Source organism: Caloenas nicobarica, chromosome 2, assembly GCF_036013445.1.
Source record: "Caloenas nicobarica isolate bCalNic1 chromosome 2, bCalNic1.hap1, whole genome shotgun sequence".
NCBI classification, from domain to species: domain Eukaryota; kingdom Metazoa; phylum Chordata; class Aves; order Columbiformes; family Columbidae; genus Caloenas; species Caloenas nicobarica.
In genome coordinates, this window is record NC_088246.1 from 165102334 (window position 1) to 165116804 (window position 14471).

A 14471-nucleotide genomic window follows, 5' to 3' on the forward strand; every position below is an offset into this window, starting at 1 on the left:
GAATGTCAGGGGTTGGAAGGGATCTTGAAAACTCACCCAGTGCAGCCCCCCGCTGGAGCAGGAACACCCAGCTGAGGTTACACAGAAGGTGTCCAGGCGGGTTGGAATGTCTGCAGAGAAGGAGACTCCACAACCTCCCTGGGCAGCCTGGGCCAGGCTCTGGCACCCTCACCGGGAACAAGTTTCTTCTCATATTCAAGTGGAACCTCCTGTGTTCCAGTTTGCACCCATTGCCCCTTGTCCTGTCACTGGCTGTCACCCAGAAGAGCCTGGCTCCATCCTCCTGACACTGCCCCTTTCCATATTGATCCCCATGAATGAGTCAGCCCTCAGTCTCCTCTTCCCCAGCTCAGAGCCCCAGCTCCTCAGCCTTTCCTCACACGGGAGATGCTCCACTCCCTCCGGCATCTTGGTGGCTGCGCTGGACTCTCTCCAGCAGTTCCCTGTCCTGCTGGAGCTGAGGGGCCCAGAACTGGACACAATATTCCAGATGAGGTCTCCCCAGGGCAGAGCAGAGGGGCAGGAGAACCTCTCTGACCTACTGACCACCCCCTTCTAATCCCCCCAGGTCCCATTGCCCTTCCTGGCCACAAGGGCCCAGTGCTGGCCCATGGTCACCCTGCTGTCCCCAGGACCCCCAGCTCCCTTTCCCCTTCACTGCTCCAACAGCTCGTTCCCAGCCTACACTGTTTGCCGCCTTTCCCCACGCTCATCGCTCTTTCCTTTGCCAGCTCTTTAGCCCTTCGATGACGGTTACAGACATGAACCTCCCCGACCTGGACAGCAGCCTCGCCAGCGTGAGTAGCTGTTAAAATCGCTCCTGCCGTTCAAAACGGCTCCAACAGGAGGGGATGGGAGGGAGAGCAGGAACGCAGAGCTGGGGAAGCCACTGGGGGGAAATAATTCAATTAGCGCCGCGGCTTTCCCTGAGCAGCTCGTACGGAGAGCGGGGCTACTTCATCACTCATCCGCGGTTAATTAGGTGCTGAGACCTCCCGCTCTCCTGCGAGCGCTGCCCCCGGAGCAGGGAAGGCACTGGAGCCTGCAGAGCTGCATGTGGTTTCCATAAACCCTCCTTTTGCCTCTCCCCAATCCTCAGGAGGTTTTCTCCAGGCAAACTCCACCAGGTGCTGCGTTATTTCTTCGATTTGCTTGCATGTCGTCAGTGCTGAACCCCGCGTGCGGCGCCGAGACAAACAAGAGCCAGTCTTGCCTGATAAAGTGATTTTTGCACCAGATCATGATAATTAGTCAAACGCAGTGTTTTGTGGCTGTGCCGAGAAGGTGATTGGAGCAGCGGGGTGGAAATTTTGGTCAAAACCGGCGAGTCCCAGAGCAGCAGGGTAAGCGGGAGCCCGGTGACTGGCGGGGGCAAAGCCAAACCCTGGGACACGGGACTGTGCCGGCTCCCTGCACGCCCAGCGCTGCCCTGGGACATCTGTCGGGATTTGCCCAAAATGGAACAATTCTGTGGGAAAAAACGAGCAGGACACTGAGATAACCAAGAGCTTGGACGTGCCGTGGGTCTGGCCCAGGTCAGACCTGGTCCTGGTCCAGTTGACGCATCATGAGCGAGAAACCCTCAGCTCATCTCTGCCCCTTCCTCCCCCATTTCTTTGGGTTTTTAATCTGAAGAGTGAAGATTGGGTAATTCAGAAATTAATTATTTTGCATTGTTGAGCTGAGAGTTACACCGTAAAAAATGCGGCAGCAGGATTTACTAAGGGAGACTTAACCGGTGTCCTCTGGAATTCGCAGCTTAACCCTTCAGCTCAGGTGGTGTTTGGATCGAGGTCACTCGTGTATTATTTTTCTCTTCTCTGTAACGTGAGGTGTGTGCTGTTGGGTTTTGTCTTCATGCACCTTTCACACGACAAAAACCCCCGTTCAGAGAGTCGTGGTCAACGGGGCAGAGTCCAGCTGGAGGCCGGTATGCAGTGCAGTCCCTCAGGGGTCGGTGCTGGGACCAGTGCTGTTCAATATATTCATCAACGGCTCGGATGAGGGAATAGAGTGACTGCCAGCGGGTTTGCTGGTGACACCAAACTGGGAGGAGCGGCTGACACTGGGAGGCTGTGCTGCCATCCAGAGCCCTGGGCAGGCTGGAGAGCTGGGCGGGGAGAAATTAATGACATAGAACAAGGGCAAGTGCAGAGTCTCGTGTCTGGGCAGGAACAGCCCCAGGGTCCAGTGTAGGTTGGGAACGAGCTGTTGGAGCAGTGCAGGGGAAAGGGAGCTGGGGGTCCTGGGGACAGCAGGGTGACCATGGGCCAGCACTGGGCCCTTGTGGCCAGGAAGGGCAATGGGACCTGGGGGGATTAGAAGGGGGTGGTCAGTAGGTCAGAGAGGTTCTCCTGCCCCTCTGCTCTGCCCTGGGGAGACCGCATCTGGAATATTGTGTCCAGTTCTGGGCCCCTCAGCTCCAGCAGGACAGGGAACTGCTGGAGAGAGTCCAGCGCAGCCACCAAGATGCTGGAGGGAGCGGAGCATCTCCCGTGTGAGGAAAGGCTGAGGAGCTGGGGCTCTGAGCTGGGGAAGAGGAGACTGAGGGGTGACTCATTCATGGGGATCAATATGGAAAGGGGGAGTGTCAGGAGGATGGAGCCAGGCTCTTCTGGGTGACAACCAGTGACAGGACAAGGGGCAATGGGTGCAAACTGGAACACAGGAGGTTCCACTTGAATATGAGAAGAAACTTGTTCCCGGTGAGGGTGCCAGAGCCTGGCCCAGGCTGCCCAGGGAGGTTGTGGAGTCTCCTTCTCTGCAGACATTCCAACCCGCCTGGACACCTTCTGTGTAACCTCAGCTGGGTGTTCCTGCTCCGGCGGGGGGTTGCACTGGGTGAGCTTGCGAGGTCCCTTCAACCCCTGACATCCTGGGATTCTGTGACTCTGTGGTTCAGAGTTCCAAAGTTGTGGCCCGTCTGTGGAGACCCATGTGCTTGCAAACAATCTGCTTTTGATTAGTGCCATTCCTGAGCGGTAACAAAAAATAGGGGTCTGCACTGAAATCCCCGCTGAGACGACTTTCCCCTGGCAGCAGGTGCTGTAATGAATAGCTGGGGGGTTATGAGCAGAGTAAATCTTGTTTTCCTCCCTTTAACTCTCCCGTCTCAGCCGTTCCATCCCCTTGAGGCCTGTGGGACGGGCGTGACACGGGATCGTGTCCCCCTGTTGTGGTTTAACCCAGGCTGGCAATAGGACCACGCAGCCACTCACTCACTCTCTCCTTCCCAATATGGGAGGGAATCGACAGGGAAGGGAAAAACTTGGATTGAGATAAACACGGTTTAATAAAATAACAAAATGCTAATACGGTACTATTAGATATAGATATAAAATAGAAATAAAAGATACTCAAGGCAACTCCTCACATCCACACTAAGCAGCCAGTCCCAGGAAATGGCACCTGGTCCCAAAGCTGATCCCAGAGAGTGAAAGAAGGAAAAAGGCAGAAAAGCCCAGAGGCCTCTGCAAAATGATAAAAAGCTGAACTGAACATCCCGAAGCAAACTCCCTCGGCTCTGGCAAAAAGAGCGAAGAAGAAACAAACGCGCACAAGCAGGAGCAAGAACACCCCAGAGAGAGAGACCAGAAGGTCCCCCCTCTCCTTCAATAATTCTCATGTCGCTGATGGGCTGGAACCCTCTCCCTGGTCAGTGTGGGGGTCAGTCGAGCTCTGTCCGTCCATCCCCTTCCAGCTCCTCACACCCGTGGGCAGAGCTCAGAGCGTCCTTGGCTCTCAGAGCAGAGAATGACAAACATCCCTGTGCGGGGCTGAGCTCTTGTGCTCGCACCGAGTGCGAATAATGAGCGTGCGAGCTGGGGAAAAGAAAGGCTTCTAATGCAGGAGGAAAATTCACCCATCCTAAGCGAAACCAGCACAGCCCCCCAGCCGGGCTCCCTCTGGCACCTGCCGCTCTCAGACGCTTTAGTTGCTCCAACACTTTTCAATAAACACGAATTGATTCGATGGTAAATACCAAAATGATTCTATGACCTGGTTTAGTGCCAGGTTTAGGTTCCGGTTGGACTCAATGATCTTAAGAATCCCTCCCAACCGAAACGGTTCTGTGAAATACATTTCAAAAAAATAAACCAACGTGACTCGTTACAAACACGTCCCGAAGGTTTCCCCTGGGATTTTAGAGCCCGAGATGCGGAAGAGCTTCCCGCTGGGACTGCAGGGACGTTCATAGCAGGACCGCGGTGGCTGCAAAGAGCAGATCGGTGACACCGGCTTCACCCGAGCCGGCCCCGCGTGTGTCCTGGGGGCCGAAACGCCGCATCTGACCGTGTCCCAGTGCCGGCTGGGGCTGTAAGTCACCGTTTGGGGCTGTAAATCACCGTTTGGGGCTGTAAATCATGGTTTGCTCTGTGCTGCGCGTGTTGGGTCGGTCCCGAGGGGCCCCGGCGATGCTGCGCTGACCGCCCCGACCTCTCTCCCTGCAGATCCAGGATCTCCTCTCGTCCCAGGAGCAGCAGAAACCGGCAGAGACAGAGCCCGGCGCGGCAGACACAGGTACCCGCGGCGTCCCCGCCTCGGCGGCGCGAGAATTGAGACCGCGGCCAAATCATTTCTCCTCCCAAAGAGCGGGTCGGGCTGGGAGAGATGAGACGTTGAGGCTGGAAAAGAGAAGGTTGGGAGGGGGCCGTGAAGCCCCGACGGGAGGGGCCGGGGCGCAGGGAGCCGGGCGCTCCACGGCGGGAATTAAAACCCGTGAAATTCCATCGGAACACCAGAAAAGGTGTTTTTACCGTGCAGGCGGTGGGGCGCTGGCCGGGGGGGTCTGTGTGCGGGCTGTGCGCCCCACGGGGTGATGTCCCTGCGTCACCGAGGAGCCCCCGGCCCTCCCTGGGCTGGGACTAATTCTCGTTCCTCGCTGGTTTATCCCAGAGCTTTGCGCAAGTCCCGCCGCCTCGTGGCTCCGCTGGCGGGGAGCGCTCGGTGCTGGCGCTTCCAGGAGCGGAACCTTGTCCCTCTTGCCCCTCTCGTCCCTCTGCGGGGTGACGTGTCCCCGCTAACCCGTGTCCCCTCCCGCAGGGAAGCAGCTGGTGCACTACACGGCCCAGCCCCTCTTCTTGGTGGACTCGAGCGCCGTGGACGTGGGCAGCGGGGACCTGCCCATCTTCTTCGAGCTGGGCGAAGGGCCCTATTTCACGGACGGGGACGAGTATGCGGAGGATCCCACCATCTCCCTCTTGTCCGGGACTGAGCAGCCCAAACCCAAGGACCCTGCGATATCCTAAAGCCCAGCGCGGGGGCGAAGAAGAGGACGAATTACCGCACTAAAGGGAAACGCAGCCGTCAGCTCCCGGCTTGGCACAGACATTGCGAGCGCTCGCGCCCTCCGGTTCGTGTTTGCTTCCCCGGCGCCGCGCGGATCCCGTTTGTGTGTGTGCTTCACGAGGTGTGTTCAACCCGCTTCCCAGAGCCCCCGGCGCGGCGGGACAGCAACGGCGCGGCTGCCGCGGCCACCGGCCGCTCGCCTTCGGCTCCGTGTCCCCGACCAGGCGGCACCGGGGGACGCCCGGGGGTGTCCCCTCCAGTGCTCACCGGGCGGCTTTTCCGAGGAGGGGAGTTCCCCCGTCTCCCCTTCCCCCGGAGAGGCCGATACGATGGTTTTTAACGAGAGAAATAAAAGTTTGCCGCTGTGGCGCCGGTGCCTCGGGTCCCGGTGTGGTCTCTGCGTCGCGCTCGGGTCCCCGAGCTCTCGGCGTGCGCGCCCTGACACCCGGCTTTAGGTTTTATTTTCTCTTGCTATGTGTGTTTCTTTGGGTTTTGTTTTCCTTTTTTTGCTTAGCAGTAAAAAAAAAAAAAAAAAAAAAAAATTTGTACATTTACACTTCGGATTGTTAATAGTAAAAAACTGTATTTTGAATTTTTACATGAGAGAAGAAGAACCCACTTCTATCTATATATATATATAAATATCTCTCCCTATATATACATACAAATATATATAAAACAAATGGTCTGTCACCTGCTGGCTTTTCTATGGTCAAAACCTTTATTTTTGTCCTCTGTTGGGGAAGCGGATGAGATAACAGCCCCGGGATTGCCCTTTTTGCCCCGGACGCCCTGTGCTGTGGGTCCCGGTGTCAGCTCCACGCGGGAGCTCGAGGTTTGTGCCTTTGAACCCTGGGCCGCGGCTCCGGCCTAAACCCCGGGCTGAGTTTTTCCGGGGCGTTTCGGAGACTCGGCGCTGACACGCGGGCGGTGCCGCGGGCGCCGCGCACGCCCTCAGCTGCTTGGTTTTTTGTAAAACCACACAAAACCCCGTGTGGATCCGTTCGGAGCGTCGGAACGTCCCTCCGTCCCGCCCTCCGCCGCTCGGTCGCCGTGAAGGGGTCTCGGTGTCGGGGATCGACCGCGGCCGGTGCGGGTTGGACGTCAGGAGAAGCCGGTGGCCAGTGACAGCGTCCGGGAGCTCGTCCAGCCCGGGGCCATCGAGACGAGACGTCCCCCTGGGCCAAGCAGTCACCGTCAGCTTGTCCGAAATGCGGTTCCTGGCGTCTGGAGCTCCGGGATGGGACCAGGGGACAGGGACAGATGCGCTGGAGTCCCTCAAGTGTCCCCACACCCTGAAACACGCCGTCGTGGACCTGGCTCGGAGGTGACGTCCCCGCTGTCCCGTGCTCGGCAGCGAGGCACCAAAACGGGTTTGGGGCCGAGTTGTCGCTCTGACCCCTCTGCTCGGGTCTGGCCCAGAACAGGGGACACGGTGGCCTGTGATGGGGCTACATCTTCATGCCACATCGTGTCCACGTTGGGTCACTCGGTGCCGCTGAGCGTCTCCCGTCCCTGCGGCTGTGGCGGCAGCCCCGGGGTTGTCCCGGTGACCGGTGACCGGCTCTGCCGGGCGGCCGGGGTGTCCCTGCACGGCCGTGTCTGTCCCGCGGGGACAGTTGGTGTCTGTCCCCCTCCAGGCCAGCCTGGCCTGCTCAGACATGCTGTCCCGTCCCAAGGGTGGTGGCCTGCGCTGCGTTCAGGCCAAGTGTCACCTCCACCTGGGGACAGGGGACACCTGCTGCGCCGGCCCCCCTTCCCTGGGACACCCATCACCCCATTCCCTCCCTGCCGCTTCTGCTCCCCCGGTCAGTGCTTGAAATTGCTCCGCTTCAGACTTTCTACCTTTTTTCTACCTTCGGGTTTGGTTTGTCGTTGTTTTCCCAAGGTTTTCCACCCCAGCGTCTGCTCCGCCAGCGCCGGGTTCATCCCCCGAGTGGGAGCTGCCGGGAGTCACTGCAGGAGGGCAGGTCGAGTTCAAGATCGTCCGCATTTCCCCAAACTGGGGCGATCTTTGGGTCCGCGGTGCGGGGAGCTCAGCCCAGGTTGTGGCCGAGGGACCCGACCCGACCCCGCGGCTCTGCCGCCCGTCGCCACTGCGGTGACCACGGCTGACACGCGGGGACCCCCAGCTCCGCGCGCTGGGATTGTCACCCGTGGAGCGCTCGATCGAGTCGTGTCGGGCGATCCGCCTGTGGTTGCACCGACGGATGGACCTGGGCACGGGGACACCGGGACAGCCACGGCGACAGGGGCCAGCGGGGGACGGGGACGGAGCCGGACGGTCCCGCGGGATGGAGGACGTTGGCGCAGGACGGACACACGGCAGGACACACGGCGAGGAGGAGGAGGAGGGAGCGTCGTGACGGCAGCAGCATCGCTGTGGCGGCTGGAAACGATGCTGGGGCTCGAGAGGTCGTTACAACACGAGGAACGTGCGGGACGCTCTGGTGTGAACATGGAGAACGTGCGGGACACCCCAGTGTGAACACAGAGAACGTGTGGGACACCCCGGTGTGAACATGGGGAATGTGTGGGACACCCCGGTGTGAACACAGAGAACGTGTGGGACACCCCGGTGTGAACACAGGGAACGTGCGGGACACCCCAGTGTGAACACGGGGAACGTGTGGGACATCCTGGTGTGAACATGGGGAACGTGTGGGACACCCCGGTGTGAACATGGGGAACATGCGGGACACCCCGGTGTGAACACGGGGAACGTGCGGGACACCCCGGTGTGAACACGAGGAACGTGCGGGACACCCCGGTGTGAACACAGAGAACGTGTGGGACACCCCGGTGTGAACACAGGGAACGTGCGGGACACGCCGGTGTGAACACGGGGAACGTGTGGGACACCCCGGTGTGAACATGGGGAACATGCGGGACACCCCGGTGTGAACACGGGGAACGTGCGGGACACCCCGGTGTGAACACGGGGAACGCGTGGGACATCCTGGTGTGAACACAGAGAACGTGTGGGACACCCCGGTGTGAACATGGGGAACGTGTGGGACACCCTGGTGTGAACACAGAGAACGTGTGGGACACCCTGGTGTGAACATGGGGAACGTGTGGGACACCCCAGTGTGAACATAGAGAACGCGTGGGACATCCTGATGTGAACATGGGGAATGTGTGGGACACCCCGGTGTGAACACAGAGAACGTGTGGGACACCCCGGTGTGAACATGGAGAACGTGTGGGACACCCTGGTGTGAACACAGAGAACGTGTGGGACACCCTGGTGTGAACATGGGGAACGTGTGGGACATCCTGGTGTGAACACAGAGAACGTGTGGGACACCCTGGTGTGAACACGGGGAACGCGTGGGACATCCTGGTGTGAACATGGAGAACGTGTGGGACACCCTGGTGTGAACACGGAGAACGTGTGGGACACCCTGGTGTGAACACAGAGAACGTGTGGGACACCCTGGTGTGAACATGGGGAACGTGTGGGACACCCCGGTGTGAACACGGAGAACGTGTGGGACACCCCAGTGTGAACATAGAGAACGCGTGGGACATCCTGATGTGAACATGGGGAATGTGTGGGACACCCCAGTGTAAAAACAGAGAACGTGTGGGACATCCCGGTGTGAACATGGAGAACGTGCGGGTGTGAACACAGAACGTGCGGGACTCCCGGTGTGCTCAGGGTGCCCTGAGCAGCCGGTGCCGCCGCCCGCGCTGGGGGTCAGGCAGGAACCGGGGCTGGAAGCTGCAGACGGACACGTTCAACGGGAAATCAGGTTTCCGACGCTGCGGGGTATGGCCCTGCAGGGACGATCCCGCCGGCCCGGTGCCATCGGCCAGGACCAGCTGCGGTTCTGCAGGAGCTTTGGCGTGACGGGGTCACTGCTGTCCCCGCACTGCCCAAGGACACCGGGGTGACACCTCCGCACCCCCAACTCGCTCGTCCTGGCACTTCCCGGGTGTCCCGAGTGTCATGTCAGTGACAGCGGCTCAAGGTGGCCCTTGTGCGGCGGCTGGAGCTGCCGCAGGGGGGGACACGGTGGGGAGCAGGGGGGTCCGCGGCCCGGCAGGACACGTGGGCGGCTGCAGCGCAGCAGGTCGCAGCGGCGCCGCCGCGTTTGGGGACAACATCCCAGAGCGGCTGGTCCCGTGGGGGCTGCACCACAGAAATGGGGCCGGGGGCACCGGGACGCTCAGTGACCCCCGGGACCCCCGGCGTGATTCCCGTCACCGTGGGGAGGACGGTGGCGTTTTCCCCGTGCCGGCAGCGAACCCCAGTGGGGAACCCCCGGTTTACCTGGGGGGCCCCTCACTGACTCCATCCCACCATCCCCGGGGTTGGGGTCGTGTCCCCCCCCGGGTCCCAACTGGCAAATGCCGGAAAATGTTTGTAGAAGATCCCGGGGATGGGTCAGGGCTGGGCCGAGCTCGGGGCGCGGGGGGGACACTGGGGGTCGGGCCCGAGGTGTGGGGGGGTCATTAAAATCAGTGAAAAGCTGGTTTTGCCCCGTGCGTCGCAGATAATGGAGCCACGGCCCTGCCGGGGAGGGCAGAGGGGCGACCTGCCGTGGGGCGATGGGACGGGCCGGCAGGGCCAGCGGGCACGCGCTGTGGGGCAGCCCCACTGCGGCCGTGGGGCGGCCGTGGGGCGGCCGTGGGGCAGCCGTGGGGCGGCCGTGGGGCGGCCGTGGGGCGGCCGTGGGGCAGCCGTGGGGCAGCCGTGGGGCGGCCGTGGGGCAGCCGTGGGGCGGCCGTGGGGCAGCCGTGGGGCGGCCGTGGGGCGGCCGTGGGGCGGCCGTGGGGCAGCCGTGGGGCAGCCCCACAGCAGCTGCACCGGGAGCCCCGGCCGAGGTGTGTGGGACCAACAAACGCCCGGCGCCGGGTCCCCGGGTCACTTTGTCGCCTCCCGGCAAACGGCAGCGCTGGGACCTGGGGGTTTCATAGACCTCGACGGATTTTCCCTTTTTCCCCAAAATTTCCTCGCAATGGTGTTTCGTGAACCCACGTTGACTTTTGGCATCTGTGCGGAGGGGCCGGGGGCAGCAGGGCTGGGGTTTCACCCCCTAATTAACGCTGTTGGCAGCAGATCCCGGTAACGAGCTCCCGGCCGGGCCCCCCAGGCCGGACACGCGGTGCGGGCTCCGGGCCGGGGGGGCCATGGGGGTCCGGGGGGGACGTGCTGGGGAGGGGACCTGGATGGGGACACCGCGGTGGGTGCCGTCACCTGGGGCTGGGGACACGGCAGCCCCGTCCCCACGGCCGCGGGACCAAGTCGGGGGGAGCCTGCGGTGGAGCCGGGGTCTGCACCCACCGCCCCCCCGCGCCCGCAGCCCGGGGCCGCCCCCTCCATCCTGCCCCCCAGCCCTGCGCCCCCCAAACACCGCGCAGCTGCTCAAGGACCTTTATTGGGGGGACACTGGGGGCCGGGGGGGCGGGGGGCTGCTCCGCTCGCAGCCGCCACCACGGGGGCACATGGGGGGGTCCGGCCGCCCCCACGGCCCCCGGGACCCCCCTCGGGATGGGGCTCCCAGGGGAGGGGGGGCCACCCCGCCGCGGGGTGCAGGGGGGGCTGTGGGGACACGGGGGGCCGGTGCGGGGGGGACGGTGTCCTGGGGGGCGTTTCCGTCGAGGCTCGGCCGTCTCAGATCCCTGGGGGGGCACAGGCCGCGTCAGCCCCCGCAGCCCCGCGGTGTCGCCGTCCCACCCTGTGCCCCCCCGCGCTGCCACTGTCACCTTGGGACGCCAGCGTCTCCTCCGAGTCCGCGTCGCGCTCGAGTCCTGCGGAGGTGTCGGGGCTGGGGGTGGCACCGCCACGGCCCCCCACCCGTGACATGGCCCCCCACCCGTGACATGGCCCCCACCCGTGACACACCCCCCCACCCGTGACACGTCCCCCCACCCGTGACATGGCCCCCCCACCTGTGACACAGCCCCCCCACCCGTGACACGACCCCCCCACTTGTTACACAGCCCCCCCACCCCTGACACGGCCCCCCACCTGTGACACAGCCCCCCCACCCGTGACACAGCCCCCCCACCCGTGACACGACCCCCCCACTTGTTACACAGCCCCCCCACCCCTGACACGGCCCCCCACCCGTGACACAGCCCCCCCCCCGTGACACGACCCCCCCCCCCCGTGACACGGCCCTGGGTACCGGGGTGTCCCCTGCTAACAGGCCCCCCCACTAACAGGGCACCCCCGAGACTGCAGCAAGCCCCAGGGCCCCCCCGGGTGCTGGGGATGTCCCCACGCCCCCACTCGGGCCCCCCCCTTGCAGCCCAGGGGATGCTATTTTGGGGGGGCTCTGGGGGGCTCCTCACCCTCCTCCGACTCGTTGGACTGGGCCGGCACATCCAGGACGGGACCTGGGGGGGGCAGAGGGGGGGTCAGCAGCGGGCCCCCCGGCTGTGCGCGGGGCCGGGGGGCAGCACCCACCGGGCCGGGGTCCCCCCGCCAGGGGCTCCGCGCTGAACGAGCCGCTGTCGGGGGCGTCCAGGCTGGAGGAGTCGCTGCTCAGGGACTCGTGGGTCGCGTCGTGCGCACCCCCAAAGCTGAGGGGGGTCAGACCTGGGGGGGGGACACAGGTTGGGGGGTCCCTGTGCATAGAGTGGGGGGGCTCCGTGCACAGGGCAGGGGGTCCGTGCCTGTTTTGGGGGGTCTATGCACATGTTGGGGTGTCCCTGTGCCCATGTTGGGGATCAGTGCCCATGCTGGGGGGTCCCTGTGCACAGAGTGGGGGGCCGTGCCCTTGTTGGGGGGGTCATGCCCATGCTGGGGGTCCCTGCCCATGCTGGGGGGTCCCTGCCTATGTTGGGGGGTCTGTGCCCATGCTGGGGGGGTCCGTGCCCATGTCGGGGGGGTCTGTGCCCATGCTGGGGGGTCCCTGCCCATGCTGGGGGGTCTATGCCCATGCTGGGGGGTCTATGCCCATGTTGGGGGGTCAGTGCCCATGTTGGGGCGTCCGTGCCCATGTTGGGGCGTCCTTGTGCCCATGTTTGGGGGTCAGTGCCCACATTGAGAGGTCCCTGTGCACAGGGCAGGGGGGCTGTGTCTGTTTTTGGGGGTCCCTGTGCCTATGTTGGGGGGGGTCTGTGCCCATGTTGGGGGTCTGTGCCCATGTTGGGGGGTCCCTGTGCACAGAGTGGGGGTCCCTACCTTTGCCCAGGCGCTGTGCCGAGGTGGTGAGATCACCTGGGGGGGCAGAGGGGGGTGAGGAGGGGCCGGGGGACAGCGACCCTGGGGTGTCCCCCGCGGGGTGTCCCCCCCGCAACGCTCACTCTCTCCGGACGCCTCCAGCTTGGCGGGGCTGACGGGCTCTGGAACGGACAGACAGGGGGACGTGACCCCCAGGACAGCACGGAGCAGGCGGGTGCCCTGGGGGGCTGGGGGGCACGGGGTCCCCTACCTGGCGTCTGTCCCTCTGCAGAAAGGGCCACGTCCAGGGTGGTCGCGCGATCTGCGGGGACACGGGACGGGGAACGCGGCCCGGACACCCCCAACCTGGGGGGTGACACAGCCCGAACCCCCTCCCTTCACCCGGACAGGGACCCCCCCATGCTGCTGGGGGGGCAGCACCCGCTGGGACCCCTGGGCGCCCACGGTGCCCCCAGGCCCTCCCCATGGCCCCCCAGCCCCCCAACCTCCTCCCCACAGCCCCCAGCCCCACAGCCCCCTCCCCACACGCCGAAGCCCCCCGGCCCCCAGCCCCCCGTACCATCAGCCGTCACAGCGGCCAGGAGCAGGAGCACAACCGTGGCCATCGCCGGGGCCCTGCGGAGGCGACACAGAGGTTGGGGACCCTGAACCCCCCCAGCACCCATCGCTGCTCCCAGTGCCCCCACAGACCCCTCAGGACCCCCCCGTGTCCCCCAGCACCCACTCCAGCCCCTTCCTGCGTCCTACAGGACCCCGCAGCCCCCATGGTCCCCATCCCCAGGCTGGTGTCACCCCAAACCGGGCAGGACACGGGGCTGCTGTCCCCGTCCCCAGGCTGGTGTCACCCCAAACTGGGCAGGACACGGGGCTGCTGTCCCCGTCCCCAGGCTGGTGTCACCCCAAACCGGGCAGGACATGGGGCTGCTGTCCCCGTCCCCAGGCTGGTGTCACCCCAAACTGGGCAGGACACGGGGCTGCTGTCCCCATCCCCAGGCTGGTGTCACCCCAAACCGGGCAGGACACGGGGCTGCTGTCCCCGTCCCCAGGCTGGTGTCACCCCAAACCGGGCAGGACACGGGGCTGCTGTCCCCGTCCCCAGGCTGGTGTCACCCCAAACCGGGCAGGACATGGGGCTGCTGTCCCCGTCCCCAGGCTGGTGTCACCCCAGCTCTGGGCAGGACTGTCCCCGCACAGGCAGGAGGGGACCCAACCCCGTGTCCTGGAGGAGGTGACCCCTCTACAGACCCCCTGGTGCCGCAGCCTCGGGACCCCGTGTCCTGGCCTTGTCCTGCCGGTGACCCTGCGGGGAGCGGGGGGACAGCCCGGCACTGGGGTACGGGTGGCACTGGGGGCGGCTGCCTCGTGCCAGCGGGTCGGCTGCATCCCAGAGATGTCCCCAGCACCACCTGGAGATGTCCTGGGACCCCTCCGAGCTGCCAGGAGTTACGTCCCCCAGTACCCCCAGTACTACGGGGAGAAGTCTCCCCAGTCCCCACAGCAGCCAGTTTTGGGGTCCTGCTGTCCCTGTGTCCCCTCGTCCCCGCCCTGTGCCCAGGATGCGGGCAGCAGAGCTGGGGTCTCTGCTGTCCCCGGGGTGTCCCCTGTCCCCACCGTCCCGGGGTCTCTGCTGTCCCCGGGGTGTCCCCTGTCCCCACCGTCCCAGGGTCTCAGCTGTCCCCAACGTCCCCGGGGTGTCCCCTGTCCCCACCGTCCCGGGGTCTCTGCTGTCCCCAACGTCCCCGGGGTGTCCCCCTGTCCCCACTGTCCATGGGGTCTCCACTGTCCCCACTGTCCCTGGGACCTCCGCTGTCCCTGGGATCTCTGCTGTCCCCTCTGTCCCAGGGTCCCTGCTGTCCCCAACATCCCCAGGGTCTCCACTGTCCATGGGGTCTCCACTGTCCCCGAAGTCTCTGCTGTCCCCACTGTCCCGGGGTCCCCACTGTCCCGGGGTCCCCACTGTCCCCGGGGTCTCTGCTGTCCCCGGGGTCCCTGTTGTCCCCGCCGTCCCCGCCGTTCCGCGGTCTCTGCTGTCCCCGCTGTC

General features: G+C 64.3%; 1 protein-coding gene across 1 annotated transcript in view; it reads left to right on the forward strand.

Annotated features, from left to right (window-relative positions):
- The window catches only part of HSF1 (heat shock transcription factor 1), a 68273-nt gene extending 62446 nt beyond the window's left edge, over positions 1–5827 (forward strand). The window contains exons 11-13 of the mRNA XM_065627376.1: positions 732–797; positions 4452–4521; positions 5044–5827. Coding sequence (XP_065483448.1) covers positions 732–797; positions 4452–4521; positions 5044–5249 — 342 coding nt within the window. The 3' untranslated portion in view covers positions 5250–5827. The remainder of the gene's footprint in view (positions 1–731; positions 798–4451; positions 4522–5043) is intronic.
- Positions 5828–14471: the final 8644 nt, after the last annotated feature.